The sequence below is a fragment of the Heterodontus francisci genome, chromosome 6, assembly GCF_036365525.1.
Source record: "Heterodontus francisci isolate sHetFra1 chromosome 6, sHetFra1.hap1, whole genome shotgun sequence".
Lineage (NCBI taxonomy): Eukaryota > Metazoa > Chordata > Chondrichthyes > Heterodontiformes > Heterodontidae > Heterodontus > Heterodontus francisci.
The window spans coordinates 27,423,433-27,446,002 of NC_090376.1; the positions used below are offsets into that span (position 1 = coordinate 27,423,433).

The following is a 22,570-nucleotide window of genomic DNA, read 5'->3' on the forward strand; positions in this document are numbered from 1 at the left end:
ATTCCAGTGTGGAGAATTGCTAAGCAGAGGCCAGATGCTTAGCAACAGTGGCAGCCAATGAAAAAATTCGAGGCTCGTCTTAGTGCCTGGCTCAAATTCTGGAGCAAACCACCTTCTCTCTTGGCCAAAGTTGGTCCATAGCCTGTAGAAACTAAGAAAGGGGGTAGGAAGATAAATTGGTAAAGTATTGTATTCACCAAACAATGCAACAAAAGGTGATGCTACTTTAAACAATCTTGCATTTTAACAGAATAGAAGAATATGAACCTAATTTTGTGTAAAGAATATGCTTTAGCTTGCACTATAATGTCAACAATGCACCTTTAGTTATGCATCCTAGCTTAGTTAAGACTAAAGTCCAGAGTGCTGTATCTATAAATAAAATAAAATAAATTAATTATTTCATTTCTAATGGTGCCCATAGTCAATGTCATTTTTTAAAGTAGAAAGTAGAAGCTTACACAGCAACACAATTGTGTAACTGAAGGCCCTTATGTTTATGTAGCAATGGGTAGGTTATTGCCTTCACTACAATGTTATTTTAGAGCCAACACGGTGACCACATGAGCGACCTCAGCACAGTGCCTGTGACAGCCCCAGCAAGCATTCCGAGTGCAATTTGTCCTCCTGTGCTGTAACATGGATTCTGATGGACCCAGACATGGGTCATCCCCGAGCCTGAGAAAGAAGGAAAATGCATTATTAATGTATAGTTATCACAAGCATGAGTAAGTAACCATTTATTTCACAATTTTGTGTATAATTAGACCTCCTGATAGAGCTGGATGCCTGGATTTTCCTATGGTAAACTTCCACTTTTCAGGTGGTATTTGGGTAGAAGGACTGTCCCACCAAAACTGCACCCACTTTGCACCCAACCATTTTCCAATGGGCCCCGGGAAGCAGCACCGGAAGGGCTCACCTCGAACCAGGCGGAAGCCTCATTCGAGTATTAATTTGGGTGCATGTCTGTTCTGCCCATTCTTTCCTGCTGTTCAGGTATGCTGGATCTTTAATGTAACAACAAGCCCACATGAAGTGATGGGAAGTATGTAGGTCATGGAAAGAGCACAGTAATATTAAAGTTAACTGCATTTAGTAATTTCTAAGCCATTTTATTGTGGATTTTTCCTGCTGGCACTTAGGTTCTCGAAGCCTTTGTGCCAAATGTAATTTTTTTCCTCAGCACCATTACTAACACCAATGGATTTCCCAATGGGAATTCCTCTATCTGACATGTTTAAAAGAGAGGTTTTAAGGAGAGGAACCAGGTAGGTCAGACTGAATGAGAAATGCTTTGTGTCCACTTGGGGGTACCAGCCCAGCTGCATCTGTAGGTGGAGGTGAATTTACCCATACTGTAACAGATGATTAGGGCAGGTGAAGGTTCCTTTTCTCAAAAAATGCTGGGATGGCAAATTTGATAACACCACTAGGATATATGAATGCCTGGCTAACCATAACATTGGATTACACTTTAATCACTTTCAGTGGCATGCGTGGAAAGGCATGCCAAGACAACACCCAGTGCAACCTGACTGGACCCTCCAAGATGCTACCAACCATTTCTGCAGCCCTGGCACACCTAACTGGAAATGGCCATGGGAAACTTGTCTTCTCCGGGTCTGGGTCAGCAGAGAGCTAGATTGAGAGCTGTGCCATATTCTGCAAGGACAGTTACAGCTACCATGCAGCATGAGGTTGATGCACACAATGACAGTATTGGTCAGCTGTCATCCAAAACTTGGCTATACCTCCTTGCAGTTGTTCCACAGTGCTAGGTGGAATATAGCACAAGTAAGCGTTACAGGTGTAGATAATATCACAAGGTTATGTGTACCTGTTTAAAAAAAGAGATGGATGAACATCTAGCTATGAAAGATATTGAAGGTTATAGAAATTCAGCATAGGTGTAGATGGCTTGAAAAATATAAAAGTTAAACCAATTTACTGATGGACTTATAACCTAAAGGAATTGTGATGTTGTGGCACAGTGGCGCAGTGGTTAGCACTGCAGCCTCACAGCTCTAGGGACCCGGGTTCAATTCTGGGTACTGTCTGTGTGGAGTTTGAAAGTTCTCCCTGTGTCTGCGTGGGTTTCCTCTGGGTGCTCCGGTTTCCTCCCACTGCCAAAGACTTGCAGGTGATAGGTAAATTGGCTGCTATAAATTGCCCCTAGTGTAGGTAGGTGGTAGGGCACATGGGATTACTGTGGGGCTAGTATAGATGGGTGGTGGGTGGTTGTTGGTTGGCACAGACTCGGTGGGCTGAAGGGCCTGTTTCAGTGCTGTATCTCTAAATAAATAAATAAACTTTAAATGCTATACCTGAGTACGGATGACCACAGTTTCTTGGATTGATGTAGATGGTGTTATAAGCATTTGGGCTAACAGTCTGATAATGATCATCGGCAGGATTATACTGGGTAACCTTTTAAAAAGAACAATAAATGAAACATTGGAGGGCATTAAAATACGAGACAAGAGGCATTCTATCTTCAGTGACCATATGCAGTTATCCCATTAAGAATCAAAAATGTTTTCCTTTAGATCATTGAGCAGCAGGCCACTGCATTTGTTGACTCACAGCCTAACATTAAGATTTAAGATGCTGCCTTGATAACTTACCAGTTTCAAGTGTAAGTACCAGAATTTCTGAATATTCACTGGGTGACAGCTAAAGATGGCGCATGTTGACTAGCTGCAAGGGCATTATTATCGTGTGGGGTCTTTTCTGGCATTCTTATCATCTATATTTTTTGTTACCCTCATTGTTGAGCTTTTTGATCCTCATGGCCTTCAGAGAATCTTCATTGACCATGATACTTAGGTAAGTTTCAGTAATATACCCAAGATAGCAAACAGAAAACCATTGAACAGAAGCTTCATTGGACCAACCGCATCAACACCATGGCTATAATAGCAAGGCAGAAGCTGGATGTTCTGCATCCTGACCCATTCATCTACAAAGCTCAGGTAGAGTGTTGGTGATGGAATACTCACCACTTTCCTGGATTGGTACAACTGCAACAACACTCAAGAAGTTCAACACTATCTAGAACAAATTGGCACCCCTGCTATTGGACTAAATATTTACTCCCTTCACCACTGGCACACTGTGGTGCTGTACATGATACAGTGCAGGAACTCACCAAGACTACTTCAACAATACCTCCTTGTCCCACAACCTCTACCACTAAGAATAACAAGATCAGCAATGTCACAGGTACACTGTCATCTCCAAGTCATATATCATCTTACTTGGACAAAAGCGAATGCTGAAAATCTGAAATAAAAACAGAAAATGCTGGAAATTCTCAGTAGGTCAGGCAGCATCTGTGGAGAGCGAAACAGAGTTAACATTTCAGGTCGATGGCTTTTCATCAGAACTGAAAGATCACCAACCTGAAATGTTTAACTCTATTTCACTCTCCAAAGATGCTGCCTGACATGCTAAGTATTTCTTGCATTTTCTGTTTTTATTTAATCTTACTTGGATATGTTTTTCCATTCCTTCATTATCGTGGGTCAAGATCCTGAAATTTCCTACTTAATACCAATGAGTGAGCATCATCATCGTCACAAGGACAGCAGCAGTTCAAGACATATCACCATCTTTTCTAGGAAACTAGGGATGGGCAATAAATGCAGCCTTCACAGCATGGCAGATCCCAAGAATAAATAATAAAGAAAACAGAAAACCTTCCTTTAAAGTTCCTTTGGCTATCAGAATCTATGCTACTCCTCGCATCTTTGAATAAATACAGAGCATCACAGATGTTTAAACTTCTAACTATTAAATGTATTAATTACACATTAAATGGTCAAGTAAGTATATACGAATAACCTAATATAATGTTTGAGGATTTCTGACTATGCTGGTGTAGAGGGAAATTTGTGTAAGATATATTAAAAATGCTACTATTGAGTTAAATCTAAAGGACAGAAGGCCTTGGAGATATAGATTATAATTCAGATGGAGTGTCCGAACAGTGTGGTGAAGACAATGACTGATAGTTAAACATTCCAATAATTACACTAATTTCTACTGAGCCAATTTTATTCATTTGAACTCAACAGAGGTCATTGCTGGTGGATTATTTTGCTCGATAGTCAGTTTGGTTAAAAGCTCACCCTGTAAATAGGCTGATGGAAGAAAAAGGAACGAGAGAATTTGCATTTCTACAGTGCAGGCCATGATCTCAGGAGATCTAAGGCACTTTCCAGTTAATGAAGAAAAAACAAAGGACTACAGAGAGATGAGGTTCTGCCCTAAGTTGGAAGTCAAAAGGAATTTAGTTTCTTACATGCTGTACAACCATTAGGTATAAGATAATTTTGAAATAACAAGCAAGGTAATCCACAAATATGGAAGTTTTGCGAGTTCATTATTTTCTTTACATACAGGAAACAAAGTGAAGCTGAGTGGAGTAAGTGAGTTTAGATTACAACTGGCTCTCTGTAAGTTCACATGCTGCATGGAAAATAAAGCAACTAAATGAATCGCACTTGGCTTTATCTTACCAAGTGTTAGCTTGGTCCACATGGGAAAGATTAGAGAGGTATGTGAGGACACATGCAAATGACACAAATATTCAATAATAATATAAAAGCAAAATACCACAGATGCTGGAAATCTGAAATAAAAACAAGAAATGCTGGAAATGCTCAGCAGGTCTGTCAGCATCTGTGGGGAGAGAAACAGAGTTAACGTTTCAGGTCAGTGACCCTTCATCAGAACTAGCAAAGGTTAAAAATGTAGTAGGTTTTAAGCAAATAAAGCGGAGGTGGGGCAAGAGATAACAAAAGTGAAGGTATTGATAGGACAGGGTCACAGAGAAGAACTGACCAGAAGGTCATGGAGCAAAGGCAAATGGTATGTTAATGGTGTGTTGAAAGACAAAGCGTTAGTGCAGAGAGGCTGTTAATGGACAGAAAATTGAATAGCCCTGGCCCAAACACTAACATGAAAAAAATAGTGGGCAGGCACATGGTAAGACAAATTAATGATGAAACAAATTAAAATAAAATAAAAAGAAAAAAGAAAAAATAACTGAAAATAAAAAGGGGGGCCCATCATGCTCTGAAATTATTGTAGCTGGTCTGATTAGTAAGTTTGCTGACGACACAAAGGTTGGTGGAGTTGCGGATAGTGATGAGGATTATCAGAGGATACAGCAGGATATAGATCTGTTGGAGACTTGGGCGGAGAAATGGCAGATAGAGTTTAATCCGGACAAATGTGAGGTAATGCATTTTGGAAGATCTAAAACAGGTGGGAAGTATACAGTAAATGGCAAAACCCTTAGGAGTATTGACAGGCAGAGAGATCTGGGCGTACAGGTCCACAGGTCACTGAAAGTAGCAACGCAGGTGGATAAGGTAGTCTAGAAGGCATACGGCATGCTTGCCTTCATCGTTCGGGGCATAGAGTATAAAAATTGGCAAGTCATGCTGCAGCTGTACAGAACTTTAGTTGGGGCACACTTAGAATATTGTGTGCAATTCTGGTCGCCACACTACCAGAAGGATGTGGAGGCTTTGGAGAGGGTACAGAAGAGGTTTACCAGGATGTTGCCTGGTCTGGAGGGCATTAGCTATGAGGAGAGGTTGGATAAACTCGGATTGTTTTCACTGGAACGACAGAGGTGAAGGGGTGACATGATAGAGGTTTACAAAGTTATGAGTGGTATGGACAGAGTGGATATTCAGAAGCTTTTTCCCAGGGTGGAAGAGTCAGTTACTAGGGGACATAGGTTTAAGGTTCGAGGGGCAAAGTTTAGAGGGGATGTGCGAGGCAAGTTCTTTACGCAGAGGGTGGTGAGTGCCTGGAACTTGCTGCCAGGGTAGGTGGTGGAAGCAGGTACGATAGCGACGTTTAAGAGGCATCTTGATAAATACATGAATAGGATGGGAATAGAGGGATACAGTCCCCGGTAGTGCAGAAGGTTTTAGTTTAGACAGGCATCAAGATCGGCGCAGGCTTGAAGGGCCGAATGGCCCGTTCCTGTGCTGTACTGTCCTTTGTTCTTTGTTTGTTCAATGTTCAGTCTGGCAGGCTGTGCCTAATCGGTAAATAAGATGCTGTTCCTCGAGCTTGCGTTGATGTTCACTGGAACACTGCAGGAAGCCCAGGACAGATGTGTGGGAAAGAGAGCAGGGTGTGTGTTGAAATGGAAAGCAACCGGAAGTTCAGGGTCATGCTTTCGGACTAAGCGGAGGTGTTCCGCAAAGCAGTCACCCAATCTGCGTTTGGTCTCCCCAGTGTAGAGGAGACCACATTGTGAGCAGCGAATACAGTATACTAAATTGAAAGAAGTACAAGTAAATCACTGCTTCACCTGAAAGGAGTGTTTGGGGCCTTGGATAGTGAAGAGAGAGGAGGTAAAAGTGCAGGTATTACACCTCCTGCAATTGCATGGGAAGATGCCATGGGAGGGGGCCGAGGTTTTGGGGGCAATGGAGGAGTGGTTTCAGTTCAGGTCACAAGGGGATACTGCTATTACATCCCACAGTTCCATTATTGCCACAGTAGATGTTGGGCATTGTGAGTCAACTCCTGTAAAATTAAAACACGTTGAGAACATTTATGGGAGTGACTTACACCACTGAACTCAAGGAGGTGCCAATGGCTGATGGAAATTTGTAACAATAATGGCCTGGATTTTGCAGTTGTAATGACAGAAAAACTATCAGCATTAACCATCATTATACTGTGAAACTGACAGAAACTTCTGGTATCTGCACGTGTGCAGATAAATGCAAAAATCCAGAAGATGCTGTCAGTGATTTCCTGCTCCTCCATAGGGTGCGCCGTTGAAGTCCTCGCAGATGGAAATCAATTAGAAATCACTGAACTGATATGAACTTCCACTTTCAATGCTGTAATTGTCACTGTAAAAACCCTTGAAAAAGTTGCACCTTGTTGAATGAGGCGTAACTGCGTTTTTAATGACGGACTACATTATAATTTCCGCTGAATATCCTCTCTGGCCCTGAAAAACTAATTTTATATTTGGTGAAAGTCACATTTCTCCATTCCATGATAAAAATTCCACAGATCTTTGAAATATTTTTTTTTAAGTTAATGATATTTCAGCTTCTGCCTTCATGCCATGTGTATGTTCCAATCTTTCCTTTTTGTAAAATGATTTAAAAAAAATTTGTATGATAAAACTTGCTTGTTTCTTGCTGGTTAGCTATCCTGTCTGTGAGAATTCTTCAATGTGATAGACTGCTTAGACTGTTTGATGGCATCACTGTCACTGGATGCCAGGGATCTCCTATAGCTGGTGCCAGAATGAAATTTACATCAGGAAGGGTGAGCTCACTAAATCTTTGAGTTCAGCAGCGAGTGCCATTGCTTCACCACTGACCACAAAATCCGGGCCAATGTATACATATTCACTGTCGATATATAAATTAACTTAATGAACAGAAAAATAAGTTCAAAATATTTATTCTAAACTGTTAATAGAGTTAGCCTTTATATAGCCAGTTACTCTCTTCATATAGTCTTATGAACTTCAGAAATGAACTGCCCTGATCTATCTCTGAAAGGTTCAAACTGACTCAGTGATTTGAACAGTCTTAAATGCGGTTATGGATTTCAATCATTCTATTAAACTCAAAAGCAATTGCCGGTTATACACATAACTGAGCTAATTATGTGTCATGTTTTTGCTTCAACATGGATTGGTTCTCCCCTCCAGCTGTTTGGTCCAAGATCAAACCAAAATGCTTTCAACAGAGGGCAGGATTTTCCCACGGCTTTGGGGACCCCAGCGTTGGGGGCCAAATGAGGGTCTTTAGCCTGCACTTACTGAGAGCCAAACTGGGGGAGCTATTTTCGCGGAGATGGCCTCCTAATTGGCCACCTCCGAGCTCGGCTTCCAATTAAGGACAATGTGGGTGGTGGGCTCCCGATGCTGCTGGCTCAATCACAGGACTGGTAGCTCTAGCACCTTGGCAACTGCACTGAGAGAGGTAGGCTCTACTGAGGCAGCTAAGAGAATGAAAATTAATAGTTCTCTCGAGGGGCCAAGCAAGCAGGCCCCTACAATCAAAGGGGAAAACCCTCCGACAGTAGTGTTTGAGCATCATGTGCGGCCTATGCTACTGGCAGCCCCCTATTTGGGTGATGGAGCCTCCGGCTTTGCTGAGCTCCTGGACAGCCGCAGGGAGGCCACCTCCATTAAGCTGGCAGCCTCCACATGTGGCGGAGGATAGCTCCGCTGCTGGCAAAATGCCGGCGAGTGCTCTAAATGGCTCCTAGTTGTGGCCTTAAATATGCAGACTGGCCCGCCACCTCACAGTGGCGAATTCCCATGCCGGCCCACCAGCAGGGGGAATCTCTCCCAATGCAGCTCCCTGCTATTTTCCCGGCCCTCTGCCTCCACTCCCACCATACCGGGGCTGAGAAAACTCTGCCCAATGTATCAGGTGAGACTGGGGACATGGTTTGAATGGAGCTGTTTCTTTTTAACTCCCTAGTGTTGAGATTGAATTAAAAGAGACTGTAATCAAACTAAAATGAGATAATAATGCTTCATTTTTGTCAGATGCATCATCTGATACATGAGCATTAAGCAGCAGTATGATCAATAATGTGAAAAGCCTAGAGCTCTCCCAAATAAAACAGAGAGTGTGCAGAATTTTACCGTCCCAGTGGCAGTGGGAACGGAGGGGTGGGGGCTGGTAAAATAGTGTGGGCCTGCATCGGGCCAGCTCGCCGACATCGTCCTATCACCGATCAATTTTACGTGATGTGGGTGGCTGGATGGATGAGTGGCAGGTACATTGGCAGTGGGCAGGTAATTATGTCATGAAACAGCCATTTGTCAGGCATTTTCCGACCGTTTTCTGATTTTATGAATGGTGCATGGGATGCACGGAGGCTCAGAGTCTCGCCTATTTAAAAGAGGCAAGATCTGAGAGGGAGTTTAGTTGTGGAAAATTGGCAAATATGTTGGCGCATTGGTGTAAACAGCAGTCACCTTCAAGACTAGTGGCTGATTAGTATTGCCTGTACTGTAACCTCCTCCCATGCCTGGTGCACCAGATGTTTTTGGAAGCAGGGATGGCCATCACTCCTTTAACCTATGTGTTTTCTATCTCCGAGAGGGTCTGAAAATCAGGTGAGATTGCCCTCCAAAAAAATTAGTAATCTACAGTTTACCATCAAGTAGCAAACTAACGGAGCTTCTAGGCTTACAGTAGGCCAATCTTGAGGAAAATGCAGATGCTGTGCACAGAGAAAATACATGCACGTAGTAAGAGATAGCAGGGTTACAGACGATGACATTGGAGTTGGAGTTGGAGGGAAGCTGAGAACTGATTGATGCAGAAGGAGATGCAAGCACAGAGCAATTGAAAATGGAAAATAAAGAACAGAATGGGAGATGCCATGTTATTGCAGAGAAACCAGTGGCCAAGATAAAGCCAATTAATAAAAGTCAAAGCCTTTCAGAAACATACTGTAAGGCTAATCTTGCTATGCTCTATCGTGACTTTGGGTGATCTTGTGTCTGAAAAGACAGATAAATGACAGCCTGTAGTTCATTGATACAGGAGATGAACAGAAAGATCTGCTCTATAATAAAGGAAAATTGAAGCCTCTGCAGATCAACCAAATTTTACAGTATAGCTACAGTCTTGCTCTACTGTATGGTGATCTTAGGGGCAATTTACAAAAAGCGTAGCTTTAGTATTTTAAATAGTATTTGTTAAAAATACTACACCATACAGTATTGTAGTGGCTAAGCTACTGGACTAATAATCCATAGAACATGGGTTGGATTTTCTGGCAGGCATTAGGACCTCGACATTGGGCCCATATGGGGGTCTTGACCCTGCCCATGTTGTCAGTTCGCCCACCGACGCAGCCATCCAGGAGGCGGCGGCCTCCTAATTGGCTGCCTTTGCGCTTGCTGTCCTATTAAGAATGGTGGGTGGGTTCCTGAGGCTGGAGGCCTGATCAGAAGGTCCACAATGATGTCAGGCTGGCATCTGCACTGGGAGAGATGGGCACTGCTGAGGCAGGCAGTTGAGCACGAGGGCGCCTCAACATGAAGGCGGCATCAGTTGCTTCCACTGAAGTCATCAAATAAAGAGTCCCAAAGTCGGTAGGGCCGTGGGGGTGGCGGGAAAACCCCTCGCCAGGAGTAGTGATGGACATGGTTGTGGTCTTTTATCCCTGTGGCCCTGTAATTGGGGCATGGAGCCTCCAACTCTGATGGCCAACAAGTCTGCCGCCGGGAGGCTGGCTCGATTGAGTTGGCGGCCTCCGCACACCAGCAAGGGACCACTCTGATGGCAGGAAAATACTGCTGCCATTGCAAAATGGCCCCTCAGTGGCCCTAATTGGCTGCCCTCCTCCCTGGACCAGGCAGTCGATCCGGTTCATAGCCCATCCCTGGGAAAGTCTCTTTATTTTCCTGGACCCTGCCTCCAATCACTTCTCCACGGTACCAGGAAAATTCTGCCTCTGAGTTGAAATTCCACCATGGCAGCTGAGAATTTGAATTCAGTTTTAAAACATTGAAAATATAAATAACTGGTATCATGAATCATTTGGATTGTTGTAAAAATCAGACTGGTTCACTAATATCCTTTCAAAGAATCATAAAATACAGCACAGAAGGAGGCCATTCAGCCCATCATGTCTGTGCAGCCTCTTTCAAAGAGCTATACAATTAGTCGCACTCCCCTACTCTTTCCCTAAGCCCTGCAAATTTTATCTCTTCAAGTGTTGACTTAAGTCACTTGAAAGTTATTATTGAATCTGTTTCTATCACTTGTTCAAAAAGTGAATTCCAGATCAAAACAACTCACTGCGCAGAACAATGTTTCCTCATATCGCCCCTGGTTCTTTTGCCAATTACCTTAAATCTGTGTCCTTTGGTGACTTTTTGCCACTGGAAACAGCTTCTCTTTATTTACTCTATCAAAACCATACATATTTTGAGCACCTCTATCAAATCGCCCCTTAACCTCCTCTGCCCGAAGAAGAACAACCCCAGTTTCTCCAGTCTGCCCACGTAACTGAAATCTTTCAGCCTAAGCCTGAATGTTGTCCAGGTATTGCCGCATGTGAACAGACTGCTTCAGTGTCTGAGGAGCCGCGAATGGTATGCAATCATCAGCAAACATCCCCACTTCTCACCTCATTGATAGAGCAGCTAAAGACAGTTGGGCCTAGGACACTACCATGAGGAGCTTCTGCAGTGATGTCTTGGGGCTTTGATGTTTGGAAATGAACATAATACTCCAGTTGGGGTCTAACCAGTGTTTGCTAAAGGTTTTGCATAACTTTCTTGTCTTTGTAGTCTATGACTCTACTTATAAAGCCAAGGATCCGTATGCCTTTTTAACAGCTTTCTCAACTATCCCAGCCACCTTCAAAGTCATCTACGTACATTCCCAGGTCTCTCTGTTGCTGCAACTCCTTTAAAACTGTAACATTTAGGGAAGGAAACCTGTTGTCCTTACCCAAAATGGCCTATAATGTGACTTCAGCCCCACAGCAACATGGTTTAGCAGGCCATTCAGTTGAAGAAGAGGGCCCACCACCACCATCCCAGGACAACGAGGGATGAGCAATAAATGCTGGTCTTGCCATTGGACACATCCAGAGAAAGAATTTAAAATTAAATTAATTTATTCTCATTTTTTAATTGTAAAGAATTTAATTTGTAATTTCTATGCCAATTTACTCTAATGGAGCGCACTGTTTCAAGTCCAGACTGCAACTGCAAACACACACAGCAAAGCATCCAGTCAGTGAGAATAGAATAGAGAGCCGGTCTGCCAAAAGACTTCTTGTTACCATAGCAATAGCTGCCTGCTGTTTTTGGGCAGGCAGCCAGAACATTGCACAGAGACATAGCTGCTAAAATGAATTTTATATACAGTATTAATATCATTCCAAATTAGGAATTTTCTGGGGTACTGTGTCGGGTATCGTGACCCTGGTATGCTCTATTCAAGTGTTAAGCAGTAGCGATAAGATTTGTGACAAGAGACACCCACGCACAATTGCTATTTGAAAGGCTGGGTCTTCATGGAAAGCCTCTTTGAAAAGCTTTATTTTCCACATGCTCAGATACAATGAAGGTGTTTGCATCAAAACACCTCATTGTGCCTCAATAAGGTAATTGCACTGCTTATGCATGAAACCACTATTCCCTATTCAATGTTCCTTTAAAGGAGATTTCAAAAAGAAGTACTGCAGTATGAACTTATGAATAAATGCCATTTTGAAATTGTGGGCCTTTATTGCAAATACAATTTAATTTTAAAGGCCCGCAACTTTTGTCCTTGATTCATTATAGGCAAATGTAATTTATTTTTACTCAGTAAAGCACACTTGCATCCACAAAATGTGTGTGTATATATATATATATATATATATATATACACACATATATATGTCAGTACTAGGGGTTGATCTCCCATGGTGTTCCACACAGGAAGTTAAGACTGTAGGCTTTAGTTAAGGGGACAGAGGCCAGGGGATATTTGGACTAGGACAAGCAGATGCTGTTTTTGGGACAACCTTAAGGACGGACCACCTTAAGAAGATGTAAGAAAAGATCACCAGAGGAAATTATGTCGCATCATACATGACCAGGGAGTTGTGAGTGTAGCCTGACAGAGTGAGATGTGTTTGGATGTGAGTTATGCAATAACTGTTTGTGTATAATATATATATATATGTTCTAGTTTAAAGTATAATAAAAACTCACGTTTTCTCTGGATATTACTTGTAGTCCTGTGAATCTTACCATAGTTCACACACAAAAGGAACACCAAGTAATATTACATGGTGACAACGTTTGGAATATATTTCTCCTGAAGTCCACCAAATATTATATCTTGGCAATATTTGATTTTTTTTTTCTGAAGAGAGAACAAAGAACAGCAGATTGCTTACCTGGACTGGCTGAAGATCCTAGAGAGCTGTTGGCAGGAGACCCCACAACAGTGCAGTGAGCTAGAACCACAGACAGGACCCCAGGAGGTGTTGAAACTTTATGAGCACAGTAGGTAATTTACCAGGGGATCAGAATTTTTAGCAAATCTGGCAGTGGGTTGAAACGTTTGAAAAGGAGTAGCTGAAGCTTTTATTGTTTTATTTTCCCTTTTTTTGCTTTATGGGCAGGGTCTAAGCTGAAAAGAGAGGGAAGAACTCCACAGTGTCACTGGAGGTCCACAACACAGTGAGAAAGCCTGGTTGTGGAAGCTGCCAGTATTTCAAACTGCAGCTGGCTGTAGAAAAAAACTCTCAGTTTTTAAAAAAGCTCACAGTTGAAAGAAACTGAACTAGCCAGTGTAAAAAATGCTGTTTCGCTGTTAAAAAACCAAGTGTGTAAACTGACAGCAGCTATGATGTAGCACTCTTAAAAGGGGCAGAACTGCAGAAAACTAAGCTGCTTCAGCAAGAAGTGTGCCTGCATAAAAGAAAACCTGTAAAAAGTCATATATTTATAAAAAAGCAGGGCCATTAAGACAATGGTTTTCAGATATCCAACTATGGATTGGAAGGCATTGGACATAGCGTTTGAATTTAAACTGTTTCAACAGCGAATGAAACTGGATCAAGATGTGAGAAAAGCAAAGAAACAAGCTATCAAAATCAAGATCACACTGGGCAATGAGGGCTTGCAATGGATCTTTCCATAAGGATTGTCAGCTGATGATTAGAAGGACCCTAGCAAGCTTTGGACATTCCTGGAGCAGCAATTCAATTTGAAGGTAAATTTCTGAGTACTTAGGCTTGAGCTTATGACCTACTGGCAAAGGCAAGATGAGTCCATTCATCAGTTTGCTGCAAGGTGCCGAGACGAAGCTCAATATTGTGACTTCACAGATATTGAATTGTTGGAACGGATTATAGAGCCAGTAACCGCATTTATCCCAATAAAGGCCTTTCAAAAAGGCCTGTAAGAGAAGAAGGGGCACACCATAGATGCATTACTCAATGATGGAAGGAAATTTGAAAGCATCATGGCTGAGTGCATTGGGAGCGGTTAGAACAATTGGTATGGTAATCAAGGCTCAGAAGTGTGCTAAGCCTTGTGGCAAATGTGGCCTGACACCCAATTCATAGTTGTCTGGTGTACCAGGAGCAGTGCAAAGCCTGTGACATGCGAAGACATTGCGCAAGGCAGTGCAGAAGACCAAGTCAGATATTGCACACAGGAATGGTGGCAGATCACATCGAGAGAGAACATCTGCAAGGAAGGATGGCAAACACAACAAAAGCACAAGCAGGTACATCAGGTCAGCGGAGAGACAGATTGCCATGAGGACCTGGATGAAGAGTGCACGTGCAAAAAACAAGCAAGCATTTCACATAGTCAATTTGGATTAACATGTCAATGTATTATGCAATTTGAGGCATTCGCCATGATCGGAATTGTATGTCTGCAGAAGAGTGGCAAGCATAAGCTCAGAGTAAAAACTGACACCAGAGCAAGTGCAAACATTCTGCCCATCTGTATACTGAAGGACATGTACTTAAAGAAATGGGAATCTATGGTGTAACCTATCACGGTTAGGCTAACTGCCTACAATGGTTCTCCAATCAAGTGCATTAGAATGATAGCCTTACAGTGCAGCTATGAGAGTTCCGAATGGCTACCACAAATGTTTTATATTATAGACACAACTGCACCAGTTGTAACAGGACTTCCAGTATGCCAAGATTTACGAATTGTCACAATATATGAGGTCAGCACCACATCAAAAGGTACCAAATGGTGCAACACCGAGTGCATTGAGTCAGTTAAAGACCTGAAACTATTTTGCCAAGACAGGTTTGATGCAATCAGCGATTTCAAGGGTGATGCCATACTGCATGTGAGGGAGGATGCAGTTCCTATTATTGATGTGCCATGGCAGTGCAGCATGCACATTCAAGAGAAGCTTAACGCGGAGCTGGAAGAGATGGATTGCAACAGAGTCATCCATTGAGTGCAGTAGCATTCTGATTACCTGTGTGCTGAAGAAAGGTGGCAATCTCAAGATTGCTTAGACCCACGACAACTGAATTCAGCCCTCAAGAGATGCCCACATAAAATCCCGACACTGGAGGAGCCGAATCCTAAGTGCTAAGAATTTTTCAAAACTCAATGTGAAGCATGGCTGCTGGCCTGTCCTCTTAGCCAATAAGTCCCAGCTACTCACAACTTTTAGAACGCCATTTGGGAGATACTGTTTCAGATGATTACCATTTGGTCTGTGCATCAGTCAGGACATTTTCCAACAATACATGGACAGGATAACGGAAAATGTCCCGGGCTGTATCTGTATAGCTGACAATATTGCCGTGATGGGACAGACCAAGGCAGAGCATGACCAAAGCTTGTATTTGGCAACGCTGGCTGCTCGTCGTGAGGACCTTTTGTTTAACAGCAAGAAGTGCCAGGTCAATGTTGGGCATATCAACTTCTATGGGTCGATATATTCTGCCACAGGAATATGCCCAGACCCAGATAAGGGCCAAGATGTCAGAGCCATGCCAACTCCTCAGGACTGGGAAGACCTACAATGTTGTCTAGGGTTTTTCAACTTTTTGGCTCCATACATCCCCAATTTCGCTGAGTGAGCAGCACTGCTTCAGGAACCGCTGCGTAAAGATATCTTTCTTGTGGCAGGAAGGCCACTAGCAGCTGCTTGAGTTCTTAAAGTTAGCTCTGTCAAGCGCGATACAGTATTATGCCCGACCAAAGAGACCACGCTCGAGGTCGACATGTCCCAGAAGGATTAGGTGCTTGCATCATGCAGGAAGGGAAGCTGATCACCTTTGTGTCAGAGTTTGTCACAAACCCAATCCAATTACACTAAGAACGAACATGAAACCTTAGTTCTGGTTTTTGATATCGTTAGGTTTCATACCTACTTGTTCAGAAAGCATTTTACTGTGCAGACGGAGCAAAAGCCACTTGAAACCATATGGCACAATCTGCTCACGCGTGCTCATCCGGGATTGCAGAGACTTTTAGTGAAGGTCCAGAGCTACGATTGTGACGTCTGATATAAACTGGGCCACAAAATAGTCATATCGAACACCCTGAGCAGATTGCCTAACCCGTATAAAGATGCAGATGTCTCACTAGATTTGCATGTCCACAGTGGGGAGACTGAAATTGAGGATGGCCTGACGATCGACCTCATGAGTTTTGGATCTCACAAGTGCGAGCAACTAAGAGATGAGACGGCACATGACCCTATCCTATCATTGTTGTGGAAGGTGATTGCGGAAGGATGGCCTGACACCATAACTGAACGTCTACGTTGTTTCTGGCCGTACCGAGACGAGCTTGGTATATCACAAGGGGTGATTTTCAAAGGGAAACAAGCTCTGGTACCTGACTGCATCAACAGCATTTAGGGATAGAATGTACTAGATGCCTTGCCAGAGAGATAGTCTACAGGCCAGGAATCAACAATGATGTTGAGATGGTGGTGAAATCCTGTTAGGCATGGCAAAGTTGTCAGCCAAATCAACAGAAGGAACCCTTGATCCCACGTGAAACACCTTCACATCCATGGGTGAAGATTTATTTCATGTTCAAGGTGATGATTTCCTCCTTGTTACAGATTACTTCACCAAGTTTCCGATCATCAGGCATCTACAAGATTCGTCAAGTGCAGTGGTTGTTGATACGGTCAGTGCTCTGTTCTGCCTATTTGCCATGCCGGAAGAAATTATCTTCGATAGTGGGGCACAATATACAGGAAGACCATTCCAAGACAAGTGTGCCAAGTGGGGAATCAGTCACATGACACTGTCGCTGCATTATCCAAAATCCAACGGCATGGCTGAGCGCATGGTGCTCATCATCAGATCGATAATTTTAAAATGTACGCAGACGGGACAAGATCTCAAGGTTGCAATGCTGCACCTCTGAGCTACTCCATCAGACATGTACTTACCGTCACCTGCAGAGTTGATGTTTGGAAGGCAGTTAAGAACTACCCTGCCCAGTCATCATCTCTCTATGTTTTCCACATTAAAGGACATACTTCAGTCTAAATAAGGGAAGACAAAGGCAACATATGTCAGGCAAACAGGACCAGAAGTAGCTCGATTGTGAGTGAGACAGATGGTCAGAGTCCTCAATCATGCGTTGGAAACTTGATATCCTGCAGAGTTTGCTAGGATATGCAACCAGCCCAGATTGTACGAGGTCCAGACACCCAATGGTGCAATTCTCAGATGGAACTGAAGTCAACTCAGACAGCTGTACGACAACATTACATGTTGTGGCATCGCAGACACATTCAAAGACAAAGTCTGAAGATGAACATACAGAGGCTACGAGAACAGAGGAAGAACATGTCAACCAGAGTTCTGAGTCAGAGGAGTCATCAAGATGAGCTCAGCTCTGAGAAGAGGTTTACGAAAACAAGTTGGGGAGGAATAAGCAAACCTCCTCTACGTTTTAGAGAGTGTTAAACTTGATTATCTATAACTAACATTTTGTTTTAATCACGCATAGTTAGTCTAAACCAGAACATCACTGTATATTTGTCATGCAGACCCCCACCTGCCAAGAATGAGGCATATTAATTTTGTCATGAACATTGATTTTAAACTGTTGCTGGAGTGAGGAATGACTTGTTAAACAGATCAGCCGTGGCTGGAAAAAAATATTTACATATTAACAGACAGTGCTTGTGGAGAAAAAGGGCCATTCCCTGACACATTCAACCCACAATGGACTTTGATCACCAGACATTGAAGGTGAGGAAGCTCACATTTCAGGATGACTGCTAAGATGGCTGATTCCACTAACAGACATGATCAAACCAAGCAGTCACATTTCTAACCTACTGGACAACCTGAGTTTTTCTGAATTGTACAGACAGTTTGAGAAAGAGAGACTGTTTGCTCCTGGACTGTAAAGACCTCTCCTGGCTGGCTCGCCACAGCCTCTCCTATCTGCTCCCATCTTTTTCTCACAGAACTCCAAATCCACTGAAGATGTGAACCACAAGAGAGAAAAGTCTCCTACATCGAACAAGGTTTAAGAAGAATACTGGGCCCCAATGAAAAGCAAGACCTACCTACAATCAAGGACTCTACAGCAAACTCCAAGAACAGTAACCAAAACTATCTTCAGATTTTGCCTCAAACTTTTCCATTTTATTTCATCTGCTCTTTTCTATCTCCATCTGCATGTGTGTTTGCATGCATATACATGCTAGGGTGGGTGCATCATGTATCCGTAGGCATTAACCAAATTAGAATTTAAGTTTAATAAAGTTCAACCTTTTTTCTTTATAGCTAAGAAAACCTGTTTTGCTGGCTTCTTTGCCTTATAATTGGAAAACAGTGAACAAAGATTCACCAAGGGGGAGCTAAAACAGTGTGTTTAAAAAATAAAACCCTGTTACTGTAAGACCAGGTGAAGGCTGAGTGTGACCCCGAGACCCCTTTCTCACTTGGTCATAACAATATTGTACATATGTTTTTATCTGCAGAAAAAAGGGGGATGTTGTGGGACGACCTTAAGAGTGGACCACCTTAAGAAGCTGTCGGTGAAGATCACCAGAGGACGTGATGTCGCATCACACATGACCGGGAAGTTGTAGGTGTAGCCTGACAGAGTAAGATGTGTTTAGATGTGGCTCATTTATTTTTTGTCCACTACCTTTGCATATATGTTCTAGTTTAAAGTAAAATTAAAATGCACATTTTCTTTGGATATTACTTGTAGTCCTGTGAATCTTACAATAGCTCACATACCAAAGGAACAAATAATATTACAGACGTAATTCAGTCAAAGTCATACATGCAGATCCTCTACATTGGGGAGACCAAATGCAGATTTGGTGACCACTTTGTGGAACATCTCTGTTCAGTCTGCAAGCATTATCCAGAGCTTCCGGTCGCTTGTCATTTCAATTCTCCACCCACTCACACTCTGACCATGGCCCCCTACACTGTTCTAATGAAGCTCAATGTAAGCTCAAGGAACAGCACCTCATCTTTCGCTTCGGCATTTTATAACCTTCCAGGTTCAACATTGAGGTCAACCATTTTTGATCAAAACCTCTGCCCCCAATTTTTTTCTTTTCGTTTTTTGTGGTTTTATATTGTTTCTGGAATACAGCTGGTGACTATTCAGCTTTTCTCAATTACACCTCCTCTAGACCCATCTTTTGTTTCTTTAATTGCTCCATTACCATCTGCTTTTGCCTTGCACCCTCATCACTTTTGTCATTTAATCTCTCCTGCCATCCACCCTATTACAGACCATCCCTTTTGTTCTTTCTCCCGCCCCATGCCCCCATTCCTTGCCTCTCTAACCTTTTCCAGTTCTGATGAAAGGTCAGTGACCTGAAACGTTAACTTTATTTCTCTCTCCACAGACATTGAGTATTTCCAGCATTTTCTCTTTTTATTTCGAATTTCCAGCATCCTCAGTATATTGCTTTCATACATTCCGTTTTTATTTTTACATTTTCATCATAAATTCCCATGCCCACACTTATACATGGGCTGGATTTTGTGCAGAGGCAGGACTCCCTGCGCCAGGCTGAAAAGGTGTGGGGAACCCCGACTTGACCTACTCGTGGTCCCCTGCTCCCCGGCACAATCCTCTGTTGTTCCGGAGGTGAAGTTTCCGGCAGCAGGATCTCCGTCCCTTGAAAGAAGGGGATCCGGCCTCTAAGTGTTGCCAGCCCATCACAGGGCCCGCAGCTCAGCAGAATCAGCAGCGCCACTGGGTGCAGAAGCCACTGCCAGTACGGCACAGGCCTTGGCCCCAGGCCCAACGCTGGAATCCCGAACCACAGGTAAGTGAGGTGGAGTGGCCGGGGCTATGCTGGAAGGCCACGGCAAGGTGGGATGGGGTGGGTGATCGTAAAGTCCAGAGGGAGGTGGGTGCTGAGAGGTGCATTGTTTCCCGACCGGGGTCTTCTGTGGGCCAAAAATTGCCCATGGAAGAGGGACCCCTCCTCCCCCAAAGCCCGCAGGGGGAACGCCTCATTTTACAAGGTGTCCTCCCCGCCTGGCAGAAGCCCCCCCCACCCCTGATGCTGGTTAGATCCCAGTGGTGGGAAGAACAGGCCCTTAAGTGGCCATTAATAGGCCACTTAAGGGCCTCAATTAGCCTCTGGGCAGCAAGGACCTCGTCAGCCTTATGCTGCTGCCCCTGGAAAAATTACTTGGTGATGGGGCGGCGACAGACTGTCCGCTCCTGCCCCCCCCCCCCACCCCGTCCCCTCCCCCGGCCACCTGTTGTGATTCTATGGGCACACCCACCACCCCCCCCCACCCCCACCCGCCGCAACCGACCTCGCCTCATGGGGAGCCTATAAAATTCAGCCCATCACTTCTACTGCAGGGAGAGTGTAATTACAATGTGAAAAGTTTAAATGGGCAATATCCATTATAAATGTGGACACAGAAATGCAAAATGAAGAAAGTTGAAAGGAAATGCGCACCAACAAGATTTTTTACATTATAGATAGTAATGTTTATCCAGTAATATTTATTTTAACATCAATAGTGACAACACAATTAATTAATCTATTAAATCTGTTCAAAACAATTTTATATTTTATGTTGTTATGCACTCGGGTTTTATGCATTACCATCAGACAATTACTTAAACAAAACATATGCTCTAGAGCAATCAGCATTGGGCTGTGATCATTTCTGTCTGTGAATCATAATGGAAGCAAGTTCACTGCATTACATTCCACTATTTCAGCAGAGCTTATCATCCTGGATTTAATGACACTGGCTACTGAAATACTTATACAATTATTACGTGAACTGTCAAGCTTCAGGAATTTGAATGGCAAGTTCATGTCAGATAATCTTTAAATTATGCACAACATGGGAAAAAAATCAATAAATTAATCATCAATATTGATGCTGTGAGAAATGAACAATTCATATTTTTTTTATTACCTTCAGGAATCATAGTACAGCAAAAGCACAGATTTATAAATTATTCATCACAATAATTTAATTAGAGGCCCTGCCAGAGACAAATAAGATGGGTAAATTACAACTTATATGATTCTTTTACAGAACCTTACTTGTCACACTCATAACCATATCTAATTGAATTAATTCTTTCAACTGAAATATTTTTTAAAGGCCTACTAGAGTAAGCACAAAAATTACTGAAAATAATCGCTCTTGATTCTATCCAAGAGTGGCTCGGTAGCACCACTACTGACCGAGCTGGCCGAGTCCTCAAGAACATAGCTGCTAGACTGGGCTGCAGGTGGTGAGGGAACCAACAAGAGGGAAAAACATACTTGACCTCGTCCTCACCAATCTACCTGTCGTAGATCACCTATCCATGACAGTATTGGTCGGAGTGACGACCGCACAGTCCTTGTGGAGACAAAGTCCCGCCTTCACACAGAGGATACCCTCCATCGTGTTGTGTGCACACTACCACCATGCTAAATGGGATAGATTTCGAACAGATATAGCAATGCAAAACTGGGCATCCATGTGCACGGTGGACCATCAGCAGCAGAATTGTAGTCAACCACAATCTGTAATCTCATGGCCCGGTTCTCCCAGCCGTGAATGGTGGTGGATAATTAAACCACTAACTTGAGGAGGTGGCACCACAAATATCCCCAACCTCAATGATGGGGGAGCCCAGCACATCAGTGCAAAAGATAAGGCTGAAGCATCTGCAACAATCTTCAGCCAGAAGTGCTGAGTTGATGATCCATCTCGGCCTCCTCCCGAAGTCCCCAGCATCACAGATGCCAGTTTTCAGCCAATTCAATTCACTCCGCATGATATCAAGTATCAGTGAAGGCACTGGATACTGCAAAGGCTATGGGCCCTGACAATATTCCGGCAATAGTACTGAAGACCTGTGCTCCAGAACTTACCGCGCCCCTAGCCAAGCTGTTCCAGTACAGCTACAACACTGGCATCTACCCGGCAATGTGGAAAATTGCCCAGGTATGTCCCGTACACAAAAGGCAGGACAAGTCCAACCTGACCAATTACCGCCCCGTAAGTCTACTCTCAATCATCAGTAAAGTGATGGAAGGTGTCGTCGACAGTGCTATCAAGCTGCACTTGCTTAGCAATAACTTGCTCGGTGACACTCCGTTTGGGTTCCACCAGGGCCACTCAGCTCCTGACCCTCATTACAGCCTTGGTTCAAACATGGACAAAAGAGCTGAACTCAAGAGGTGAGGTGAGAGTGACTGACCTTGACATCAAGGCAGCATTTGACTGAGTGTGGCATCAAGGAGCCCTAGCAAAACTGAAGTCAATGGGAATCTGGGGGAAAACCCTCCGCTGGCTGGAGTCATACCCAGCACAAAGGAAGATGGTTGTGGTTGTTGGAGGTCAATCATCTGAGCTCCAGGACATCACTGCAGGAGTGCCTCAGGGTAGTATCCTTGGCCCAACCATCTTCAGATGCTTCATCAATGATCTTCCTTCAATCATTAGGTCAGAAGTGGGGATGTTCACAATGTTTAGCACCATTCACAACTCCTCAGATACTGAAGCTGTCCGTGTAGAAATTCAGCAAGACTGCACAATATCCAGGCTTGGGCTGATA

At 43.4% G+C, this 22,570-nt stretch overlaps 1 protein-coding gene across 1 annotated transcript in view; it reads right to left on the minus strand.

Annotated features, from left to right (window-relative positions):
* Positions 1-541: 541 nt before the first annotated feature.
* The window catches only part of plekhb1 (pleckstrin homology domain containing B1), an 83,149-nt gene continuing 61,120 nt past the window's right edge, over positions 542-22,570 (minus strand). The window contains exons 5-6 of the mRNA XM_068032802.1: positions 2,328-2,430; positions 542-678 (exon numbers count right to left, since the gene is read on the minus strand). Coding sequence (XP_067888903.1) covers positions 542-678; positions 2,328-2,430 — 240 coding nt within the window. The remainder of the gene's footprint in view (positions 679-2,327; positions 2,431-22,570) is intronic.